We start from the raw sequence: 23,694 nt of genomic DNA on the forward strand, positions 1-23,694 counted from the left end.
CATTTGAGCTATGCATTTCTTGTTACTCTTGGTGGTTGCCGCCACCTAGACAACTTGGAGCAGCGGAGGAGTATTGGTACAAGTTGGTGACTGTTCGTGGCCATCTCCCGACGATTGTGAGGTGTGTTGTGCCTTCCCGGCGAAGAGTCAAAGGCAACTCTAGTGGATTTCCCGTGTCATTGAGCTACCTCACTTGTGGGTAGGTTCTTGCGGTGTCCTAGTGAGGATGAAGTTTGTGCAACACCTCTTAGTCGCTGAACCACCAAGTGTTGGTCGACACAATGAGGACTAGCGTGTCGACAAGCACGTGAACCTCGGAAGAAAAATCTTTGTGTCCATATCTTGAGATTGATTGGATTTCTTTCGCTGATTGGTCTTCATTGTATTGATTGGTTCATTTGCCTCTACGTGTTGGTATAAAAGTTCACTCTTACTCATTTACATTCCTGCAAACTAGAGTAGCTTAATTTCTTGTATAGAAACTTTAGTAGCTCTCTAGTGTAAGCAGTGACATAGCCATTGATTGAACTTAGAGATCATAACAACTAGAATTGTTGGATAGGTGGCTTGCAACCCCTCAATTAGAGGTAGAGAAAAAAGCTATGCTTTGTTATTTACTAAACTCTTGCTCTAGTGACTTTGTAGATTTTTTAATAGGCTATTCACCCGCCTCTAGCCATATTAGGACCTTTCAAAGACTTAACCAACAGAGAAAGTGATAGATTAGGAATGTAGGCTCAAGGAATTCAAGGTAAGGCTTTAGCAAGAGTCAAAAGTTCTTTTGCATAAAAGCTCACTATTAGTGAATCCATACTTTCAATCTTTTAGTTCATTATTAGTTTTGACTATCATCTAGGTGAGCCTATACTAGATCAATCATTTTGTAACATTCATCTCATTTTCCATATACCATTGTTACATCATTAATTACGATGTAGTTCAGGTGACCAAGTCCTCATGAGAGAAGCAACGATGATTTAGATTGATTATACCTAGCTAGGGATCCCTAACAACATGACATATGTAGGACTTTAACATGCATATATCAACCTTCACTCGGATCCTTTAGAACATGAACCGGTCTAGCGCCACCTGGGAGTATAGTACTCCACATTCGAGCCCAATGCCACATGGGTACACGCTACTGGCCATCTCTCCACTCTCAGTGCGCGGTCAGCCGTTCACATAATGAAATAGTCGAGATCTTAGGCTTATCGGGGTATGTGGATAGTTATAAGTCTTGACCATAGAAATAGCCCTACAACAGTCGGTCCTTAATCAACACAGTCAGAGACACTACTTTGGGACTTCTTTCCTAAAGTAAGTCCACCAACTGATCTCAAATTGAAACATCATTGACCATCAAAGTTATTCCACAACAACCCTTCAAACTTTTCCATTTGAAACCTAACCTATTAAGTAGAGCTAAGCATACTATGCATTTTCAATATAAAACGGTAACAAGGATGATATAGAATAATCAAGGATAGTTGTGCAACAGTTGGGTTATCACTCGACTCCTATATTTACTTAATGCAACAAAGTACAAACATAAGTGATATAATGTTTGTAAAACACAAGGAAAGTTTAGATGCATCTGAGGCTTGCCTTGAGTAGCGGAGCTGTCAAGTTCCCCAGCAGTACCACAAGCGTCAAACCCAACTTCCATGGACTACTATTATGCTTAAGGAACTTGCTCACTTCCTCCGGTAGTGCGCACTTTATACTTGCCGGTCTTCCGGCCTGAGTCATACTACTAGGCTTCGCGGTCGGAACGAGTTATCCGGCTAACTAAGTGTCAGGCATGCGTTCAACATGACAAGAGGATGTACAACGGTCGGTCCTTAGCTGCCATAGACGGAGTTACTACCACCTTGCAAAACTCCGCCCGGCTTAAGTCAATTTAAACTAGGTTCTTTCTCACGATAGCACATATAGTCAATCATGATCCAACAACAGCCCTATTTCGCGCAGGTGACAAGATATCACCCGACTTCTACCGATTAAAGCATGGCTAAGCTGCTACTCGATCCTAACTCTACTACTAGGTACTGATAAGATATCTGGACAAGGAAGGGTATAATGCAGCAAGGGTTTCATCACAACTCCTATACGTAATGCATCAATAGATATAACATATTCAAGTATGCTTTGAAATTAAAGTGGAAAACTTAAGATGCTCCGAGGCTTGCCTTTCATGAACGAAGCAGGCTCGTGACTAGGGCACTCGACCTCCTCTTCGGGCTCCTCTTGTCCGGCTGGCTGGGCCTCCGCCTCTTGAGTGATCTCTGGGCCTTCGTTGATCACCCTCTCGAGCTCGAACGTGGCTGCCGCTTCCGATGCACCTATTGCATGCACGATAAGTGAGGAATGTGTGCACACTAGATGATGATGAATGCTTGGTAACATGACTAGAAACTTCACTGGATAACAACTCCTAACTAAAGCTATACAGATCCAACAAACATGAATGAGGACATTCTGGAAAGCTTATGAAATTGTCTACATTTCATCTTTAGACCTCTTCCAGAAAGACAGAGAGCACCTAGTTCTAGAACTCAACTTGGAAGAGCCATAACATTTAAACTACTGGACCAAATGATTCCGAATTTAAACTGCAGCTAGCTTATAAAGTTTACAACATCTTTGATTTAGACAAGTCCTTCAGAAAACAAGATTATCTTTAGACAAACATCAGATTACACCCTTGCTGTCCAGAATAGCTATAAAACCTTTAATTAATTATTTGATGACATAGTAAAAACATATTTAGTACCAACCAAGTGGCTTATAAGCACAAGCATAACCTAAAATTACCATAAAACCACATATTGACTACTAAACACTTAACAATAAGGCATTTACTAATTTAATTCCATAAAAGGGCATAATTACAAGATACTAGCAAGAGTGCTCAGAAAATCTACAAAAATTACAGAAGCGCAAGCATGGCACCTGGACATTATCATAAAAATTTTCAGAGCAATTACACATGCCAAACTTAAGATAATTAATTAACATGTAACAAGTTGCTTATTTCATAAATTAAGAAGCATGGCTTAGATAGTGTCAAACAACAGATTTCAGATTATTTACATGTTACTACTACTATGAACAAGCTTGACACCAAAGGAGAATACCAACATAAGCATATAACATTTACTATGATTTAAACATGAAATTAGGCCATAGTATTAAAACAGCACTCCAAAAATCATGAAATATTTATCAGAGCATTCTAATACTGTCTAGAGTATAGCATAAAAATTACACGGCAATTGGAGCAGTATATCAAAAGATATGAATTTACACATAATTAACAAGATTAATTCATAACAATTATTTTTCACAGAAAACATGATGCATATTATATTTTTATTAAAAACTAGCCATCCCATGGATCATCACAAAATTTGTTTCACAACTTTTGGAGCTCAAAAAAAGAAGATATGATTTTTGCAAGATTGCAAGAAATCTGAAATTTAAATAAAAGAGAGAAGGGAGCCGTTGTGCCACTGACAGTGGGACCCGCGTGTCAGCGACATAGGAAACAGAGAACACACTCGCCGGCGGATGCTCACCGACGGTGAGCTTCTCCAGTGGATCCAAGAGCACCAGCGTGCTCCTGGAGTCATTCTGCGTCGATTGAGGTAGGTGGCCCTTGGGTTGGAGCGATGGGAAGGGTCGCCGTCGGCCATGGCGGCATGGCGGAGCTACCTCGGCTTACGCCGGCCATCTCCGACCGGAAGAGCGTCGAGGAAGGGAGGCTTAAGCATCAGTGAGACAGCGTGGAGCTTTCCAGGTAGAAAGGCCTAACCCTAACGGCTCCGGTGAGTCTGCTCACGTGCGGGATGGTCGTCGGCGGTGAGCGCGGCGGTGCGGTGGCCGTGTTCCTGCGAGACAGTGTCACCAAGGCCGGAATGGCGTGACACAGACCACGACTGTGACCTAGACAAGCGCTAGCGTGACTCAAAGAGAAGAAAGGAGGCATGGATGGAGCAGCGGCGAGGTTCGCCGGAATCAGGGTCACGAAGGCCGTGAACCCGACGACGACAATCTCGCGAAATGCGGCTCACCTCGAGGAGGTCTCGGCCAGCCAAGAGGTGGAGAAGATGGAGGAGCTCGAGGCGGACTTGGAGACGCTCGGAGGAGAGGTGAGACGCGAAGACGACGGCGTGAGGAGCTCGCGAAGCTCTCGGCAGCAATGGCGATGGCGTTTTCGCCGTCGGAGACGCGAAAGAGCAGGAGGGAGAGAGTGGACGGGCGCTGGGCGAGTGCGGGGTGTCGTGGCGTCCATGACGGCGTCGATGACCTGACGAGTGGAGCCAACGCCGGCGTACGGTCGCCAAATGGCAGCCAGGTGCTGCGCTGGTCGGCCACGACGGCGAGGACGACGTCCATTCAGAGCTTGCAACGCTTGTCTGAGAGAGATACTTTGGCGCCGATTAACTTCCAAACCAAAGCGAATCAGGAGATGATGTAGTTGACATAGTTGAAGTACTAATTGAGTTCTACAAGTTTATCAACTGGAGCAAAGACCAATTTGGCCTGGATGAGGAGATATGAAGCTCCCAAAATCGATCAGGCAAACTGGTGGCGCCAGGACTTAGCAAAATTTTGCTAAGTGTCAAAACAGTCCCTAAATCTGCCTTGCAAGCACCTTTTGAGTATGTTGTGATCATTTTCATGAGATGGCCATGAAACAACTTTTGTTCCTCATAGAATTTGCTACAACTTTGCTTTAGAAAGTTTTGACATGCAAACATTTTATGAAACACTTTTTAAAAGCGTAAGCAAAAGAGGTTTTTAGGGCCTATGAGTGAAAGTATGACTTAGGTACTTAATTTGGAGATGTGACCACATGAACATTGTTCCAAATGTTGAGTTAAGCATAGATGAACTATTTACCAAGGCATAGAACACAAACAAGAGCATGGTACCAACAATCATAAGCATAGAAGGCATAATTAAACAAGTTAAATCATACTTATGCATAAAATGACATGACCCAAGGTAAATGATGATAATGATATGCTTATGAAGATGATGATGCTCATGTCATGAAATGTGAAAGGATGCAACCATAACACTGGGATGTTACAAAAACCAACTTAAAGGTTAACTACCTTGACTTTGTTTTTGACCAAGAGGTTACACCAAACAACCATCAAGGTTATCACTATTTGAGTTTTATTTTAATACTAAAGACTTTTATTAATTATATTAATTTTCATTAACATTTCATGATCTGGCTTCGAATCGAAGGACCCAAACCCTACAATCTTAGCACCACAACTCCTCTGGTTATCAACCGTGTCTCCAACTAGTAGACCTCACCATGAAGGCTAATCCTTGCCTGTAAAATGAAGTAAACACAAGCAAGAACTCAAAAGAACGTAGATCAATAATTGGGACAACTCTAGATGAATGATTATGGTCTCAAAGTGGGGTCTCACAAACCGATGAATCGCGACTGTCAATAGACAAAACCCAAAACCTAATAACGGTGGCAGCGTAAGATTATAAAGGTCTTAGGGTCATCGCCTACCCTGGACGCGCCCACCTAACAGGTTCAAAGACGATACACGGCCCAATGGACCAAAAATAGTGACGCAGCACCGAGATAGATTATGGATACTAATTTGTTTCGACAATTGATGTTGATTCGAAGGCCTTATGATGTGAGACTAGTTGCATTGTCTTCCTTATCAAATTAGCTTTCCAACCATATATAGATCGTCAAAAACAACGTCTAGATGTGTCAGTGTGACCAGTTTTATGGTAGACTGGTCCTAGAGGCCAAGGCAGAATCGAATTTCAGTTGGACCAGGCCTCTAGCTTCGGTTGGACATCCTTGCTAGTCATCTTTGCCTCCATTGCTTCCTTCGACTTCCCCATGAGCCTCTCCAATGTTAAGAAATGTAACATCATTAGGTAGTAATCTATTCTCAATAATATGAAAAGGATTGCTTAAAAACAAGCTCACCTCTAAATTAAATTGGCGCATTCGAGCTCACATCATTGGACATGCATATTGGTTGAAGGATCAATGGGTGCATCCAAAGGAGCGATGTCCTCGTCAGCAAGACTCTAGAAGGCACTAGAAGGCGAACCGCCGAAGATGGGCCCAAAAAGGCCACAGTAGAGGGCCAGCCGATACCCCATGGAGCCCATTCTCCTCTGGCTTCTGGAAGCTTCATCCTCCACCTCCTAGGATGCATCTCCACCGTACCTCAAAGTCGACTTGATCCAAGGGCTTATATTCATCCCACCAGGCTATATAAGGAGACCCATGCCCTCCTCCCTAGATCCTTCCTAAAACCCTAATTCATATTCTTCCATTAGGATTAATAGAGGGGTCCCATGAATGGATCTACCTCCTAGAGCTAGCTATCAGGAGAAGATTAGTCCTCCATACGATCTAGTCTTATGAATAGAAATAGTAAGATAAAGAGTGAGGGAAGAGTTTGGAGGTGTCAACCTGTCAATGCTCCCTCTATGGATTCTACTTCATTGGATCCAAGTTCTTCTTGAGCTTGTCTTCGAAATTTCTCTAGTAATCAACTTTTGATCTAAGTTTACTTTATTTATATTGTTTACCTCGTTTGCAACTTTTTTGAGTGTTTTATTCCTATATTCTAGGAGTAGAGTATTAATCATAGTGTAAGCGTGGTGCTTGGGGTAGGGTTAATCGTGAACGCACCATGCATTTCGGATTTATGGTAGATCGCAAGTGTAACAGACCTGTTGAGTCCTTTGTAGTCCACCTCCCGTTTGTAGGACTAGTAGGGCTTGGTTACTAGGGAAGGGAATATATTTATATATATGTGAGGTTTCTATACTCAACCTTCTCTGAGTAATGCCCCTAGTTGAATAGTAGAAGACATAGTTTACCCAAGTAAAGGACCCTTAGTTATCCTCTCTACACTCCTATTTATCCTAACCTTGTTGCTACTCTTAGTTATCATAAACCTCTACTCAGTTATCATCCCTTCTGTTGAGTTAGATCATAGTTAATCTCAACCTCATATAACATCGCAACTTTCTTGTCGACTTAATGAAAAACAGGTTATGGCCTATTTGCAAAACAAAAAAGAAGGCAGAAAGTTGAAAGCCAAAAGCAGAATTAAAAGTGTCGTGAAATTATACTACCAAAAGTAGTTGTGAAAGCAGGTTTTACAAAAATTGTACTAGCGAAAGTAGTTGCAAAAGCAACTTTTGGTTCTACTCGTGTGATTGACTTTTTGTTTTTTTGGCAGCAGCAGTACTTTCCAAAAGCACCTTTATCAAGTTGGATAACTTACAAACTGCAAGGCATCGCTCGCTCACCAACAGGAAAAATCTACAAAAGGGTCGATCAGTCTATTCTACCACACCATCCTAGCCACTGCAAAAAAAAGAACGGTGTAATAAGTAACAGATCTGTCACGTATTCTAGATTCAAAAAAGACAACAATTTACGGTATTCTAGAATTCTAGATTCAAAAAAGACAACAATTTACGGACTAGTTCACAAATCAAACATATGCGAGATGCAAAGGAAGAACTTACCAGAATAAACATGACTTCACTTGTGTTTTGCTAATGTGTCGTCCAGAAACTTCCAAGAGGACTTTGCCACCTTTGATGGTGGAGATCCCACAAATTGCATGAGACTTTCAAGATTTCTGATTTTGTTTGCTACTTTCTCCAGTTTCATTATAGCATCATCAAGAGTATCAGGAGGCACCTCTGTAGCAGGTTCAGATGAAGTTTTCTGTCTATTGAGAGAGATTGGACCTGATTGATCATCCAAAAAGGCCTCAGGAGAATCACCTCCCTTAGCAATATGATTGTCCATTCCACTTTTCATGCAGCAATTGCCATTTTGGTTGGGTGGAAGTTCTCCTTTTGAATTGGTAGCCTCCTGAGGCAGTTCAGATGCTCCATTTAGACATTTTGGCGATTCCATTTTACCATCTCCTTGACTGTTCATGAAAGTTTTTTCATTGATGTTTGCCGAAAGTTTTGTATCAGTGTATACGGCTTCTGCAGGCACATCAGAGAATCCATTTAAGCATTTTTGTACTTCCTCTTGACCACGCTCAAAGTCCTCATCTGAGGTGCTACTCCCTGAACCTGCATTCAGATTGTGAACAAATATTATGATACGTTGCTACAGGCTATTCTTTCAGAATTTTTTTCTCAAATACACAGGAAAACTGCATCTTTGCAATCAGAACACAAGAAAAATGCTTACAATTAGGGGGTACAGACAGTTGTTTCTCTACAAAAGTTAGATTATTTCTCCACGTGAGTCAAAGACTGCGTGTCAACAGAGACTACTAATGTACACAAGAACCCTTACAACGCACATCAACACGTGCTCACGAAAATAAATTAAATACAAACACAGCTTGCCTATGAATGAACTTGACCTAGACAAGAGAAACCCCAATTAACCCCCTCCTGGTGCAAGCTCCAGAAGGGTTGGCTGGAATATTGAAGTCCTACATAAAAAGCACCATCACTTTCATTCCATGGATTGATTTTAAAGTGTCTATGTCAAAACGTTTCGTGGTAAATTACAATCCAGTTGGCTAAATGATGTTCTAAGATCAGCAGTTTGCAGTTAAAATCAGCACATTTCCAATTGCTGTTACTTATTCATGTCATAGTTATAATAATTCACGATAATTGATACTCCTCTATTCCAAATTATAAGTCACTTTAAATTTTTTTTTGGTACATCCATTTTGCTATGTATCTAGTTCCAATGAAATAAATGTACCAAAAAAGTCAAAGCGACTCATAATTTGGAACGGAGGCAGTATCTCAAATTAGACAAGACAAGGATCTGTTTGCTATTTTCTATTCCCTCTGTCTCAAAATAAGTGATGTTTTAGGTTTGTCCTAAGTCAAACTATCTCAAGTTTGACCAAATTTATACAAAAAACTACTAATGTTTTTTATTCCAAATAAGTTTTATTAAATTCATCATGAAATATATTTTCATATTCTACCTATTTGGTGCCATAAATATTGATGTTCTTTCCTAAGAAACTGGTCAAACTTGAAATGGTTTGAATTAGGACAAACCTAAAACATCACTTATTTTGGGATGGAGGTAGTATTTGTATTGGATAGCTCAATGAAAAGAAGATTTGATACAACCCCTTTCATTCAAGAGAGGAATTGCTGTGTTGATGCTTAGCACACATCCACTACATAGTAACCCCTATATAAAGATCCATCCAATACTACAGGAATGGTACTGCAGCAATATGTTGGGTAAAGATGTCAAAACTGATTAGGCTTCTTAAAGAACTGCATCAGAGCCATATTAATGTAATAATAAAATAAATAAGCAGATTCTTCGTACCTGATCTCTGTATAATCAACTGAGCGGTGTACCAGCACTTCCCATTGTCCTAAAACAGAATTATTAGCTAGGTAAAGAAAGAAATAGATAGCAATTACACAATTAGTTGTCAATATTCAATATGTGAAGCCATTGAATTATGTATTTGCTTGTTCATATCCAAGGGAGTTATGCAGTTAACGGATTGGGAAACTGTCTACAACACAAACCATTTTCAAGGTTGTCAGGTTGATGATTGCAGCAGCACTTTTGAAGGTAATAGTAATGATTTTTTTTTGAGAGAGAAAATACACCAGGGGAGGCCCCCACTGTTTGCTTTATTAATAAAAATAAATAAATAAAAGGACAACACTGTACAAAAGAAGTTGCACAAAGAAGGAAGCCCAAGGTGGGTTAAAGAGCTAATCTAGGGAAGCTATATAGGAAAGAAAGACAGCACGCTTATCATCGCTGAGTCTATGAGCTTGTAGTGTAGCTTCTTCATAGAATGAGCTTTTCCAAGATCCAAAGGATGGGCGACCTCTATCGAAAATATAATTATTTCTTTGCTTCCAGATCTGCTAAGAAGCGATGATGAAAGTCTCCATGAAAAAGGGGTTCTGATGTTGAATCTTAGCTTGCTGCATCGTTTGGAAAAATTCCGTTGTTAGGTTTCAACTTATTCCAGGATGTTGCCAACAGGTTTATCTAAATGGGCAGCTGAAGAACAAATGGAATGCAGATTCCTCAATGTTGCTGATGCAGATGACACAGTTGTAATTATTTCCCTGAAGTTTTTGCTTTTTCCTTCTCAGGATGTTTCTTGTGTTCAGTCTATCCATCAGGAGAAGCCATGAGAAGACCCGTAGTTCTTGCTTCCCCAAATGTATTCCCAAGAATCCTTTGAATTTTGATCAACCTGCAAAGCTTGAATAAGGTCTTGGAGACTTTGAAATTCTTGAAAGGCCTGCTCTGATAAGGGCAGATGAAATTGTGTCTCAAGTGTGTTATTTGACAGAAATTTGGCAACAGAGATGTTCTGGTTTATGGCAAAGGAGTAGAGCCTTGCAAATTCGGATTCCAGAATTTTATCATTCCAAAGATCAGACCAGTCCTGACTGCAGCTCCAATTTACATCTTTACAGCTATGGATTTGCCAAAGTGGTTTTCTAAGGCGATTGATAAAAAAAGAAGAGGGTTCCTTTGGAAGGGGCAGGAGCAGGCAAATGCGGGTCACTATTTGGTAGCATGGGAGAAAGTACAACGGCCAATTGAATATGGAGGGTTGGGCATTCATAATTTAGAGCTGTTGGGCTGTGCTCTAAGAATTCGTTGGCTTTGGGCACAGAAGACTCAATTGGACAGGCCATGGGCACGGCTTCCGATCTCAGTACCTCGTAAGGCTCAGGCCCTTTTTGATGTCGCGGTCGATACCATTGTTGGAAATGGGGAACATATCCTGTTTTGGACCGACAGGTGGCTGGATGGTCACACCATGGCTGAAATATCCCCTAATTTGATCAAAACATTGGCCAAAAGAACAGCCAAGCGGAGGACGGTGGCTCAAGCAATCCAAAACAGAAGTTGGGTTGGTGACATAAAAGGAGCTCACACAATTGAGGTTCATATTTGGGATTTTGTGGATGGCTTACTCTTGCAGCCAGATGTGCAGGACCGTTACACCTGGAAGTTTTCTCAAGATGGGACGTACAGCAGCAAATCTGCGTATGGAGCCTACTTTGTGGGAACCATCAAGTTTGGACCCTGGCGAAGGATTTGGAAAACTTGGGCACCCTCACATTGTAAATTTTTCATTTGGCTGGTTTTTCACAATAGGGTCTGGACATCAGATAGGTTGGCTAAACGAGGTCTCCCCCATCCGGAAGCTTGCCCCTTATGTGATCAGGCTGAGGGAACCATTCATCACTTACTGGTTGAATGTGTTTTCACTCGCCAAGTGTGGACCTTGTGACTCCAGAAGCTTGGCTTGCTGTTTCTGGCACCGGATCCTAGTGTGAGTCGCTTCTCGGGATGGTGGAGAAAAGCTATTGCAGCTGCTCCTAAGGAAATCAGGAAGGGTTTGAACTCTTTGATTATCTTGGTAGCTTGGGAGGTCTGGAAGCATCGTAATGGCTGTGTCTTCCAGAACTTAAGGCCAAATGTTCAGGAGGTTATATGTGATGTGTGAATGGAGGGTGGTCTTTGGTGTATGGCCGGGGCCTCCCAGCTCACAGAGCTTTTATCCAGGTCGCTCCCCTCTGGATTTTAGATCCTGGCGTTGTTGGTCGTCTTCTGGACAGTCTATGGTGTGTTGAGGCATCAGTCTCCTTAGTGTGTGTGCGTGTGTGTGTGTGTGTGTGTTGAGGTGCTCGGGTTGGGTCTCCTAGACCCGTGTACTTGTTTTTTCTACCTTAATGAAATGACGCGCAGTTCTCCTGCGTGGTTCGAGAATAATGCACTTAATGAAATGAAAGCACTGTGGAACCATCCCCAATAATGCACTTAACAATTCCTCTAAACATATCGCATAGTTTTAGGAGATCTTTCCACCAAAAGGAGCCCCTATCAGTTGACGCATGGGGTACTTGACCATGTGGGTAATGAGCATTCCAGATTAGTTTCACCCATAGGATGTCCTTCTTATTGTAGAACTTGTCCAGATGTTTCAAAAGAAGGGTCTAGTTTTGGCTCCTGAGATTGATAATTCCCAGCCCACCTATCCTTTTTGGCTTTGAACATTTTCTCCAAGCCACCAGTGGTTTCATCTTTGCATTAGAATCAGATCCTCTCCAGAGGCAGTGACGTCTTGCTCTGTCAACATATTGAATGACTGCAACAGGTAAATCCAAAGTACACATAGTGTAAGTGGGAAAGGAGGACAGAACCGAGTTGACTAGCTGGAGCCTTCCAACATGAGTTAGAAACATGGATGTCACCATGAGTTTCCTCTCAACTTTACTCATAATGGGACGTGCTCAACCCGAGTTTTAGTTGTACCCAGAGGCAACCCAAGGTAAGTGAAAGGCAAAGAATCTAATTTGCAACCGAAGACACCAGCAAGGAGTTGGGATTTTTCTGGTGGGAGGTTTAAAGGAATAAGGCAAGACTTCTTGTAGTTAACTCTTAGCCCTGTAGATTGTGAAAAGGATCCCAACAAGCTTTTTAAGGTATTAGTATTGATGGCAATCGTATTTAACTGATATCAATCTATCTAAGCAAGAAAAAGATTGTTTTTTTTCCTCAAGTCTAAAACTAACTACCGTGGAATTCATACTCACAAAAACAAAATCAAAATCAAGACTGTGGGGTAGGTAGGACCATACTTGATTGAGATCTGAATAAATTAACACGGTAGCTACACGATTGTGTGATAATAGACTCTTAGAATTTTCAACATTAGTGACATGATTGTATCAGCTTTTATAGATCTTATCCTACAAGGAGGACAACATAATTGATAGATCCACGCAACAAGGGCTCAAAATCATGACAACCTCTGACAATTATTAAGGCATTGAGTTAGATAACCATGTACTTGTGCAATCGAGTTTTCAAACTTTGACTGCTGTCCAGATACGAATAAATATTTTACGACAACTCTTCGTTTATAGTATCAACAAAACCTGAACATCACCTATTTTATTCCAGCATATCGACTCGCAAGCCCAAGTGGAGGGTTGTTGTTATACTCCATATGCGTGTATATAGCTGGATTGGGCCATGGCTGTGTGGCTACTATAGCCGGCCAGCCCCCTCTGTGATTATGGACAGGTATAGGAGAATATGGATAGGAATAGGAGAGGAGAGCCTGTTTGGTTATGTTTCTATAAACCCAAGATGAGATTATGAATTAGTGACTTTTGAGGGCTGTAGGTAGACTGCATATGTACCCCTGTACCTTGATGAATCAATCTACTATTTCCACAATCTTCATTGCTTTCATGGTATCACAAGTCTGGGAATTCCCGGCTCTCTTCTACTGCATAGCGCACCCCACGGAGCTGCTTCTCCCCTCAGATTGTGGCTGCACCTCCCGCACGCCCCTCCCAGTCGCGCACAGACTCCGCCGTTCCAAGCCTGTTGGCCAGGTAACACAAAGTGGAACTCAGTTTTGAACTGCCAGAGGGCAGCATGGCCTTAACCGCTTATTCTCATTTATAGGAAAAGCAAACTTGGGATACAAGAAGGTCCTCAGTCACTACAGCATATTCTAACTGCATAAAGCGGATGCTACTTATCCTTAGAGAAATGAAAACAGCTTGACAGGAAACAGTAAATAGCTAAGTAGTTTTAACTAGATACATAGCGCAGGACTTAGGATTAACTCTCAACGCCCACCTCCCAACCATGCCTGGAACTCCTCCCCTGTTCCCTTTTGCGGCCGCTACTGCGACCAAGGAACAAGCCGACGCCAAGGCGGACACCGCTGCCAATAAGGCAAAGGATGACGCCATCCTCACTATTGACACAGCCAAGAAGGCCGTGGCTGATGCCAAGGCAGCTCGGACCGCCCACATTTGTCAGGTCCGAGAGGCCACCTTGTCTGTGCCCTAGAGCACGAGTGTGAGGCCGCCCTCGCTGCATAGGAGTGGGACACCGCCACCACCCAGGCCCGTGACACCCTCACGGCATCACACTGAGCATGCTGCAGCTCCCCCTTTTGTGGACAACGAAGGAAGAGGTAGAGGACTCTGCCTCCCATGTGTTTGCCTCTCCTCGAACATCCAAGACACCAGGCTACTTCACGAAGCAACCTATGCCGTCCTCAATCTCCATGCCCAAGTGGTCACCATTCAGAACATTCGCTCTCCGATCCCACTTGTTATTGATCCCAAGATCGGCAACTACAACCGCTAGCGTGACTGTCTAAGGCCCTCCTTCTCACCGTCAGCATGATCATGGTCACCCCGACTAGGCTCACATGGATTGTGTCGTCGACTCCTCGCTACTCATGGAGGAACTTACTCTCTCCAACAAGTCTTCTATGTTAGCATCTGTGTTCGCCACCTTGTCTTCTCCTACCTCCACCTTCACTGCCTTCTCCATCACCCCCACCGTCCCCCTTTACCAACGGGGGTGGCTACCACGGCAAGGGCAAGAAGAAAAATGGTGGGCCTCCTCAAGGTCATGCTCCTGGTAGCCAACCAACCTACGGGCGACTGGCTCCTTTGGCACAACTAGCAGATCGTGGCCCAACTTCTACAATCCATGCAGCGGTTCCATTCAGATGTAGCCTAGGCCACGCCGTCTACTAGTGCAACAACTCCACAGCAGCCACACGCAGCCCGCGCCACCAGATTTTTATAACCCCTGCTACTCCTTCCTAGGACCAACCGCCTCAGCATGATTAGTACTTTGACTCCAACGTTACAAGTCACAAGACCCCTGATGCTGATATCCTCACTCTTTCACTACACCTCACTCTTTCCAACCTCCATCGTCATCGCCAACGGAGACTTGCTTCTTGTTTGTTTCTCCAAGTCTTATTAAGAATCTTATTTTTGTCCAACATTTCACTACTGATGGTCCTCTGGCCAATGTCGCCTCTGGTGGCCCCAACACATGGACACATGCGGTTCCGGTTGACCCTCCCGCACCATCGGCTCTCCCACATAGCCACGTGCAGCCCCTTCCATCCAGCCCAATGTTAATGGTCTAGCCGGCCCGTTGCACACCTAGGACATGCGCTTCGTCTACTCCCGACATCCACGACAGAAGGACTGTCTTGACCCAGATGGCTCCCTCATCATTGTCACTGCACCCTTACCATGACGGCTGGTTCTTGCTCCGTTGGTCAGCAACCAGCATGCCATGACAACTAGTGGCAAGCTTCGCTTTCGGCAGCCCACTCTATCATGCGATGCCACTATCACGGATTCCTCGTACCTACTGCACTACCCTCGCCAATCCTCATTGGCAGGTGGCCATGCAGGAGTTCTCTGCCCTCTAGGACAACCGAACTTTGGGTCTTGTTCCTCGTCCACCCTCAACGAATCTTGTGACTACGAAATGGGGTGTTCAAACAAAAGTTCAAAGCCAATGGTTCTCTTGAGTACTACACGGCATGCTAGGTTCTTTGCGGTTTTAAACGACGTCCAGGCATTGATTTTGATGAGACCTACATATGTGTGTATATAGATGGATTGGACCTAGGCCGTGTGGCTCTTATAGCCAGCCGACCCTCTCCTCTATGTGTTGCCCAAACATCACAAGCAAGGATAGAGATAAATCCCAGAGGTCAGCTTGACCAATGGGTCGCTTGGATTGAATCTGAAAGAGCATAGCCTCTACCAACTATTCAGCATATTCTTGCATAAAGCAAGATGCTCTAGGCTACTTGGTTGCCAAGGCTTCTCATGATCAACTTGAGAGCCAAGGAACCTCTAATGCATAAAGGTAAAGTTGCACAAAAGTAAGATAAATGTGCTAGCTTAATACTGTGATTATGGGTAGGTACACAAGATTATGGATAAGAATAGGGGAGGATATCATGTTTGGTTATGTTTACCATAATTACTATTACTAATATTTTTCTTTTTTTACCCTCTTTATTGGTAAATCATGTTAGATTTTATTTTAGACTCTGTTTGGCATGGCTCTAGGAAGCCGAGTTGGCCACCTATAACTCTAGGAAATCCTGGATCTAGAGCTGCAGACATGTAAAGTGCATTTACATGACTCATTCCGTTTATGTTTTAGATTAAATAAAAATATTTAAACCACTTTAATTTAATCTACAAACTACATATCTATCATAGATCTCGGAGCCAGCAAATGGGCCTTTAGACTACAACAATTTTCTTGGAATTAAAAGGCTTTGTTGTCCTTGCTAATTTTCTTACATAAAATGCATTAATAGATCCATTTTGATAAATATTTCAGTGAGTGCACTCGCATAAGTTTATAATAATGTTCAAAGATGTGTATTAGAGGCTTTGTGAATGCCAAAAATAATTATTAACAAAAAACAAGGGAGTAACAACACGGAAATATTAAACCACTGGATATAAATATATAAATGCATGACGATGCACGTGTGTAAGAAAAAACTACATCAACAATGTTATCATTTTGGTGAATAGAACAGGCATTGAGGTGGCGTTAACTAGTTCATGGATCACTGCTATGTTTGGCATTATTGCACCTTTTTAAGTACAGTGCAGAATCCAGTTAGTAACAGAAGATCATTAGTGGACCTCATATCTTTGCCAGTCTTCTTATTATTCAATCTGTTTATGTGATAAAAAATACAAAATAATGGTGTGAAGTAGATTCTTCTACCACCACATCATTTAATCATTACCTGTGAAACAGGCACACTCCAACCTTTTTCAAGGGACCAATCAAGGGCCGGCCTCAGATCCTTACAATCAGCATCATAGTAACCACCTTCACCAATTGGCTCTTCATGCAAAGCTATCTGCAGACAAAGGCCATGTAAAAATAGCTCATTGCATCTTTCTCAAACTACATGGTTGTGACTAAAAATTAATCACCAAATGATGATGCATTTTAATCACCAGAATATATCACTGACTATGATAGTGATAAGTGGCACCTAATCTCAAATATTAGTGGAACACTCAGTTATTTTTTAAGAAGTTAGCTTCAATTTTTATGAATGGGTTTTCTATTAAGAAATGACTAAAACATAGGATTATGTTAGCTGACTGAAAGGATAAAAGTTTTCCACTTGTTAAAACCTACATACTATCTTTTTATCGAACACGCAGGAGAGCTGCGTATCATTATATTAATAGAAAAGGGAAAAAGTCTTACAGGGGCTAAACCCAGAGGCAAAACCCCACAAACACACACACACACACACACACACACACACAGCCTCAAAACAAAAACAGCTAAGTCACCGGGGAAGAAATACAAGGGCGACCAAGAGAGAACCCCAACTAAGCTGAAGCCCGGCAGATATTAGGGAAATCCCCTTAGCCCCTGCCGCACTCCACCGACCAGCCTCCTCCTTGGCCAGATGCAGGACTGAGTTAACATTTGGGGTTACATTGTCGAAAACACAATCATTTCTGTGCCGCCAAATACTCCAGGCACCTAGGATTACCAGAGAATTCCCGCCCCGTCTTAGGTCACTTTGAACAGCACCATCCATCTTTCTCCACCACTCCTCGAAATTCTGATCAGCGGGTGTTGGAGCAAGGGTTGCAACACCAAAATGAGAAAGGAAGGTGAACCAAAAAATTCTTGCAAATACACAGCCCACAAGGAGATGATGGAGATCTTCCTCGTGCTGGTCGCATAGGATGCACACATCAGGATGAGGGAGGCCCCTCTTTGCTAACCTGTCTGCAGTCCAGCACCTGTTATGGGCCACTAACCACATGAAAAATCTGCATTTTGGGGGCGCCCAAGTTTTCCAAATTCTCTCAAAGGGTTCAAAAGCGATGGCTCCATTAAACAGGGCAGTGTAGGCGCTCTTTGCTGTGTACTGGCCTGAAGAAGTTAGGCTCCATACATGCTTGTCAGGACTGCTCTCATTCAGCTCCACCCCAGATAAAATATCCTAGAGATGAACTGTCATGTACGGTATCCCGTACTCCAGGAGACGCCGCGCCTGTGACGTACGCAGGTGTTGAATAATTTGCTGCTGGACTTGCAAAGAAGTCTGCAACTGCAGACCAATCTTCAGTCAAGGCTGCAGCTTGGTGACTAGAAATGTGAAACTAAAGACCAGCTTTGAAAGGTTGAACAGCAGTCAAGCTGTAGTGGGAACACTTGACTAGGAGTAGTGACTAGTGAGGACACAGATTTTTGGTAGGTCATTGTGTCTTTAGCTAATAAGTATTGCAGGCTTATCCTGCAGCTAGGATAGTAGACTTTGACTGCAGTACAGCAGCCCACCTTCAGTAGCTTCAGTTCATACACAAACTGACCCTACCCCTTTTGTGTATATAAGTGCAGCCCTAGTAATGTATTTTTCAGTTCAGTTACCACAACCAAAGTGCAGAGCCTTGGCCAACGCTAGAGCTTCTGCAGTGTATGTGTGTGTTGTTCTCAACCCCTTCTTCTACCTCTAGCCATAGTGAGTGAGTGTGTGGGTGTGCTGGTAAGCTAATTGCCTACCTGTGCAGGGATCCCACGGACTAACAAGTGGTATCGGAGCCGTATAGCTGCGTCGCCGGACTAACCGCCGGAGATGGCACCTGGCTCAGAGACGGCTGACAGCAGCAGTGCTGCTGGGGCTGCCCAGCCACGACAGGAGGTCATTGTGCGCACCGTGCGGGAGGTCAGCGGCACAAGTTGGCCGATGCTGACTCGCACCAACTATGGCGAGTGGGCGGTGACCATGAAGGTCAAGCTCAGAGCCCGACGGCTCTGGAATGCCATTGACAAGGGCACCGACAATGAAGAAGACGACATGTCAGCGATGGAGACTATCCTCGCTGCTGTGCCAACAGAGTACAGGGAGCCGCTGGGGGCGAAGAAGACTGCTAAGGAGGCGTGGGAGGCCATTGTTGCGATGCGCGTCGGCTCTGATCGCGCAAAGAAGGCGACGGCCCAGCTGCTGAAGCAAGAGTACGCCAACCTCAAGTTCAAGGATGGAGAGTCGGCCCATCAACTCCGCTGCAGCCAGGGCCATCTTGCTTTCAAGGCAATCCCCAAAGTTTTCAGATCAGATATTCCCAGTCCGCCTAATTCCCGGGGTCGGCAAACCTTGGGCCAGGCAACCACGCAATGACCCCCATTTGCTTCTCTTCTTCCCTTCCGAAGGAAGGACCTTCTAATCTTATCAATGGCTTTGAGAGCCCAAGGCGGAAGATCAGTTGCCATAATAACGTAAATTAGGATACCTGTAAGCACAAATTGCACGTGAATCACCCTGCCAACACGTGTCATCAAATCTGCCTTCCACCCCGGTAGCTGTCCAGCAACTTTATGAATGATGGGTTGGACCTGCTCCTTAGTCAATTTTTTATTGGACAGGGGCAAACCCAGATATTTGCAAGGGAAATCCAGAACCTCACACGGCAGTATGTTTTGAATGAGGGTCAAGTCCTCCTCAGCACAGCAGATTGGCAAAACGTTGCTTTTCTGAACATTTGTTTTGAGGCCCGAGGCTTCCCCAAACAAATGCAGGAGCTGTAAAGATAAATTTATGCCTGCTGCAATGGGTTGGAGAAAAAGGGCGACATCATCAGCATAAAGAGAGATCCTGTGCTGAATAGGTCTCCTAGATAAGGGCTGAAGTAATCCGACATCTGCAGCCCTAGTGAACATCAAATTCAGGATATCCATAACTAGAATGAAGAGCATGGGTGATAGAGGGTCTCCCTGCCTCAAACCTCTTCTATGCTTTATTCTTTCTCCTGGTATGCCATTGAGGAGCACCTGTGTGGATGAAGTAGATAGAAGGCCACTGATCAAGTCACACCACCGCACTCCAAACCCCAGCTTCCTAAGAACCTCCAAGAGGAAAGCCCAAGAAACCGAATCAAATGCTCTGGTGATATCTAATTTTAGGAGTAATCTAGGCAGCTTCTGAGAATGCAGGTACTTCACTGTTTGCTGAACCATCATGAAATTGTCCTGGATGAACCTTTTCTTAATAAAAGCACTCTGATTTGGGGAGACCATCTCATCAAGGCGATCTGCAAGTCGATTTGCCATAACCTTGGTCATCAGTTTGGCAAAGCTGTGAACCAAGCTGATAGGCCTGAAGTCCTTAAGTTGCACCGCATTCGACTTTTTAGGTATCAAAGTTATGTAAGCCGAATTCAATTTGCTTAAGTTTCTACAATTACCACTCCACAGTGACTGTATGGCAGCCATTATGTCATTTTTTATAACAGCCCAGCAGCATTTATAAAATCTGCCCGAGGCAGGTTCTTTATGGAATTGAACACCTCTTCCTCAGAGAAAGGCAGATCCAGATTAAGTAACTCAAAGCTTGGACACCCAAGAGACTCTAGGTTGATAGATCTGTCTCTTCCATAATCTGTCCCAATAAGGTTATCATAAAACTCCAAGACTGCAGCTGCCTTGTCTTCATGACGTGTAATGAGTTGATCGCCAACTTGCAATTTTGGGATGAAGTTCTTCTTCTTTCTGTAACGGGCATGCTGGTGGAAAAGCCTTGTATTGGCATCTCCTTCTTTTAGCCAACCAATTCTAGATCGGAGCCGGGCAATAGTTCGCAACAAAGATGCTAGAGCAAGAGAATGCTTCTTGAGCTTGTTTCTCAGCCACAATTCATCTGGCTGCAGAGGCCTATTCTCTTGTGCCTTTTCAAATTGACGGATAATTTCCTTAGCAAGCAGCCATTGGGATTTGATATGACCACATTTCTTCTGGCTCCAACTTTGTAGACCTCTTGCTGTAGCTTTCAGCTTTAGCGCCACAGTTTGGAGGGGACACTGGTTGGGCTGCACACTGTCCCAAGCATCCTTCACAGCATCCAGAAAACCATCAAGTGAGGGCCAGAAAGCCTCAAAATGAAACCTCTTCCTGCTGCCAATAACATCCTGCAGTCCAAGTAATAAGGGGCAGTGGTCTGAATCCATAGAATCACCCCCTTGCAGAAGACAACCAGGGAACTGCTCCTCCCAGTCAACAGAACAGAACATTCTGTCCAACCTGACCAAAGTTGGAGAAGCACTGGTGAAGGAGCTGGTCCAAGTAAATTTACGGCCATGGAGAGGGATTTCAGAAAGCTCCATATCATTTATCCATCTTCTGAATCGTCCCATCATTGCCCTGTTAAGGTTGGCATTATTTTTATCCTCATCGTTATAGATGAGATGGAAATCCCCGACCACCAACCAAGGTCCAAAGCACTGAGCCCTTATATCTCTCAATTCCTGGAGAAATTGGATTTTATTCTGGTCATGTTGGGGCCCGTAGACGCAGGTTAACCACCAAGCATTGCCTTTGGCCGGGCAGAATTGAACCGATAAGCTATGGGCATCCATTCTGGTGGCTCGAGGGGGACCCAACTGAGAGCGCCAAGCGACCAAAATTCCTCCACTAAGTCCCACCGCGGGTACAAAGATGAAGTTGTTGTCAAAATCACTTCCCAACATGGAAAGAATCAGACCTCTAGAAACATCACCCAATTTAGTTTCTTGTAGGCAAACCACATCGCATTTGGAAACACCCACCTCTAATCTTACTGCATCCTGCCTAGCAGTAGAATTTAGCCCCCTAACATTCCAATTGAGAATGTGTGCTGGATCCATTAATCAAAAAAATTTATTTAGAGCACGACCAAGCAAGATTATCAGGCCCTGCATTCCACCAACTCTGTGCCAGGCGCAGCGTCAGGAAGGTTCCATCCAAAGAGAGCCGCAAGGGCCATTGTGTGCACGGAGGACAGGGGGTGCTTGAAGCGTTGAGCATAGTCCTCAAGCATCTGGGGGCTAATCTGCTCTCTCTCCTCTTCAAAGTTCAAATCAAGAGCACGCATGACTCGCTTCTTTAAATGCAGTGGGCATACCTCAGCAGGAGTCGTAGGGAAGCCGGCGATACGGCAACTTCGGCGAGGCCCCATGCTTGGTGGCTCCAGCTTCTTCTTCCTTCTTTTGCAGATGTTGGGAATCGGGAGTATCCCCCCCGGGGTCTTGGACAGCATCTTGATAAATTTAGTAGCCGGGCTGGGCGGCGAGGACGGAGGGGGCGCTGGAGCAGCAGCCGGTCTTCGAGTTCGCCGACGTGAGTAGACCCTGGTGATCTGTCGTTGCCGATGCATTGACATAGGCGGGGAGGCAGCCGGGAAGAGCTGTGGCGAGCAGGTGCCCGTCGGCCGCGGCTGCAGGGGAGAGTGCGGCGACGGTGTTGGAGACGCCGCAAGGGGAGAGTGCGGCGACGGTGTTGGAGATGCCGCAACAGCAAACACCTCCCGCAGGGCTCCTGGGTCAGCAGCTAATCCGTCCAGGTCAACAATGACTGGGCCGCCAACCGGGAGCCCCACTCTCAGCCCAGAGCCAACAGGGAGATCTAGAAGGAGCTCAACCCTCGGCCCATCAACATCAAGCCCATCAGGGAGCCCAATCAGAGAAGTAGGGGCAAGGTCCACGACAGGATTGCCCCCGACAACCGTATCCACACCGCCCAACAACGCCGAATCCGCCGCCAGCACTACGTCCGGGCGCATGCAGGATCCCTCGGACATCGTCCCGGGGCAAACGGTCACGTCCCCGCAATCTGCAGGATCCGCTCCCTTGGTTCCGTCCACACATGCAACAGGTTTCGTCGCCTCGATTCCAGCGGTGCATGCCTCGGGACCCTGCACCACCGCGCCATCAGCATGCATGGGCACCCTGTCATCAAGATCGTCCGTCTGCGAACCAATCCCAGGATCTTCGACAAGTAGGGCAGGGAGGCTCATCGTCTCTCGAACCCGTGGGCCCAGTCTTGTGTGTACTAATGAACGACCAGCCATGTCGGTTGAAGGCCCGTCGTGCTCCGCCGCCGGCGCCAGGGAAGAAGACAATGACGACGAGAACTTACGATGCCGGCGAGGCTCTGTATCTTCATCTTCAGGGGGTGGTGGGGAGGGAGGATCACCAGAGCTCAACCCAGGAAGGTCCAGCGGACGGACAAAGACCGAAATAGGATAGGTCAGAGTCCGCACACCGGGGCCGCTCGCGGAAGGGGGCTCAACAATCTCGAGCACCATCTCAGAGGGGAGACGGGCGGGATCGGAACACCAAGCCTTCAGCAGGAACATGTCGCGACGGATTTCATTGCTTGGGTGCACCCCTTCGATCCAGCAGAACTCGTCAAGCAGGACTTCAGCAGTGGCACGGTCCCAAGCATGGGCAGGAATTCCTCGGAGCTCCACCTCCACAGCCATTGGCAGGCACGCCGCTGTCGCCTGGAAGATCCTTGACCAGCGCATGATATGTAGCTGAACAGAGGTGGTGATAATGGGATGGCCTCCATTGTAGATGGTGGCAGCCAGCTCCTCATTAGGCAAGATCAGCAGAAAGCTATGCGGACCCAGAGGAAGCAAAGACAGCCCAGCTTCGTCGATCTCAAACCTGAAAGCAATAGTACCACGGATGAGTTCCACTCTCCCCTCCAAAGGCCCACGCACCACGTTGACGATGAGGGCGCGCCTTAGGCCATCCTCGGAGCGGGCGATCCTGGTTGACCAGTCTATCACGCGGCGAGGAACAGGTGGAGCCTCAGCAGCCCCAACAGCAGGCGCCTGGGATGGAGAGGGAGGGGGGAGAGGATCAGAGCTGCCTTCGTCACCAGAGCCCGACTCCACAGAATCCGTGGCAGGCACGGCGCGCGCCTTGCGACGACGCCGACGCTTACGCCTGTGCGCGCGCCCGCCCTCCGAGTTCGCAAAAGGGTGCATGACCACCGATCGTGCCGCC

At 45.0% G+C, this 23,694-nt stretch overlaps 1 protein-coding gene across 1 annotated transcript in view; it reads right to left on the bottom strand.

Moving 5' to 3' along the window:
• The window catches only part of LOC8074935, a 40,570-nt gene continuing 23,998 nt past the window's right edge, over window positions 7,123-23,694 (bottom strand). Inside the window, exons 4-7 of the mRNA XM_002457834.2 lie at window positions 16,644-16,760; window positions 9,362-9,410; window positions 7,552-8,118; window positions 7,123-7,387 (exon numbers count right to left, since the gene is read on the bottom strand). Coding sequence (XP_002457879.2) covers window positions 7,568-8,118; window positions 9,362-9,410; window positions 16,644-16,760 — 717 coding nt within the window. The 3' untranslated portion in view covers window positions 7,123-7,387; window positions 7,552-7,567. The remainder of the gene's footprint in view (window positions 7,388-7,551; window positions 8,119-9,361; window positions 9,411-16,643; window positions 16,761-23,694) is intronic.

This window comes from Sorghum bicolor, chromosome 3, assembly GCF_000003195.3.
Source record: "Sorghum bicolor cultivar BTx623 chromosome 3, Sorghum_bicolor_NCBIv3, whole genome shotgun sequence".
Classification (NCBI taxonomy): Eukaryota; Viridiplantae; Streptophyta; class Magnoliopsida; order Poales; family Poaceae; genus Sorghum; species Sorghum bicolor.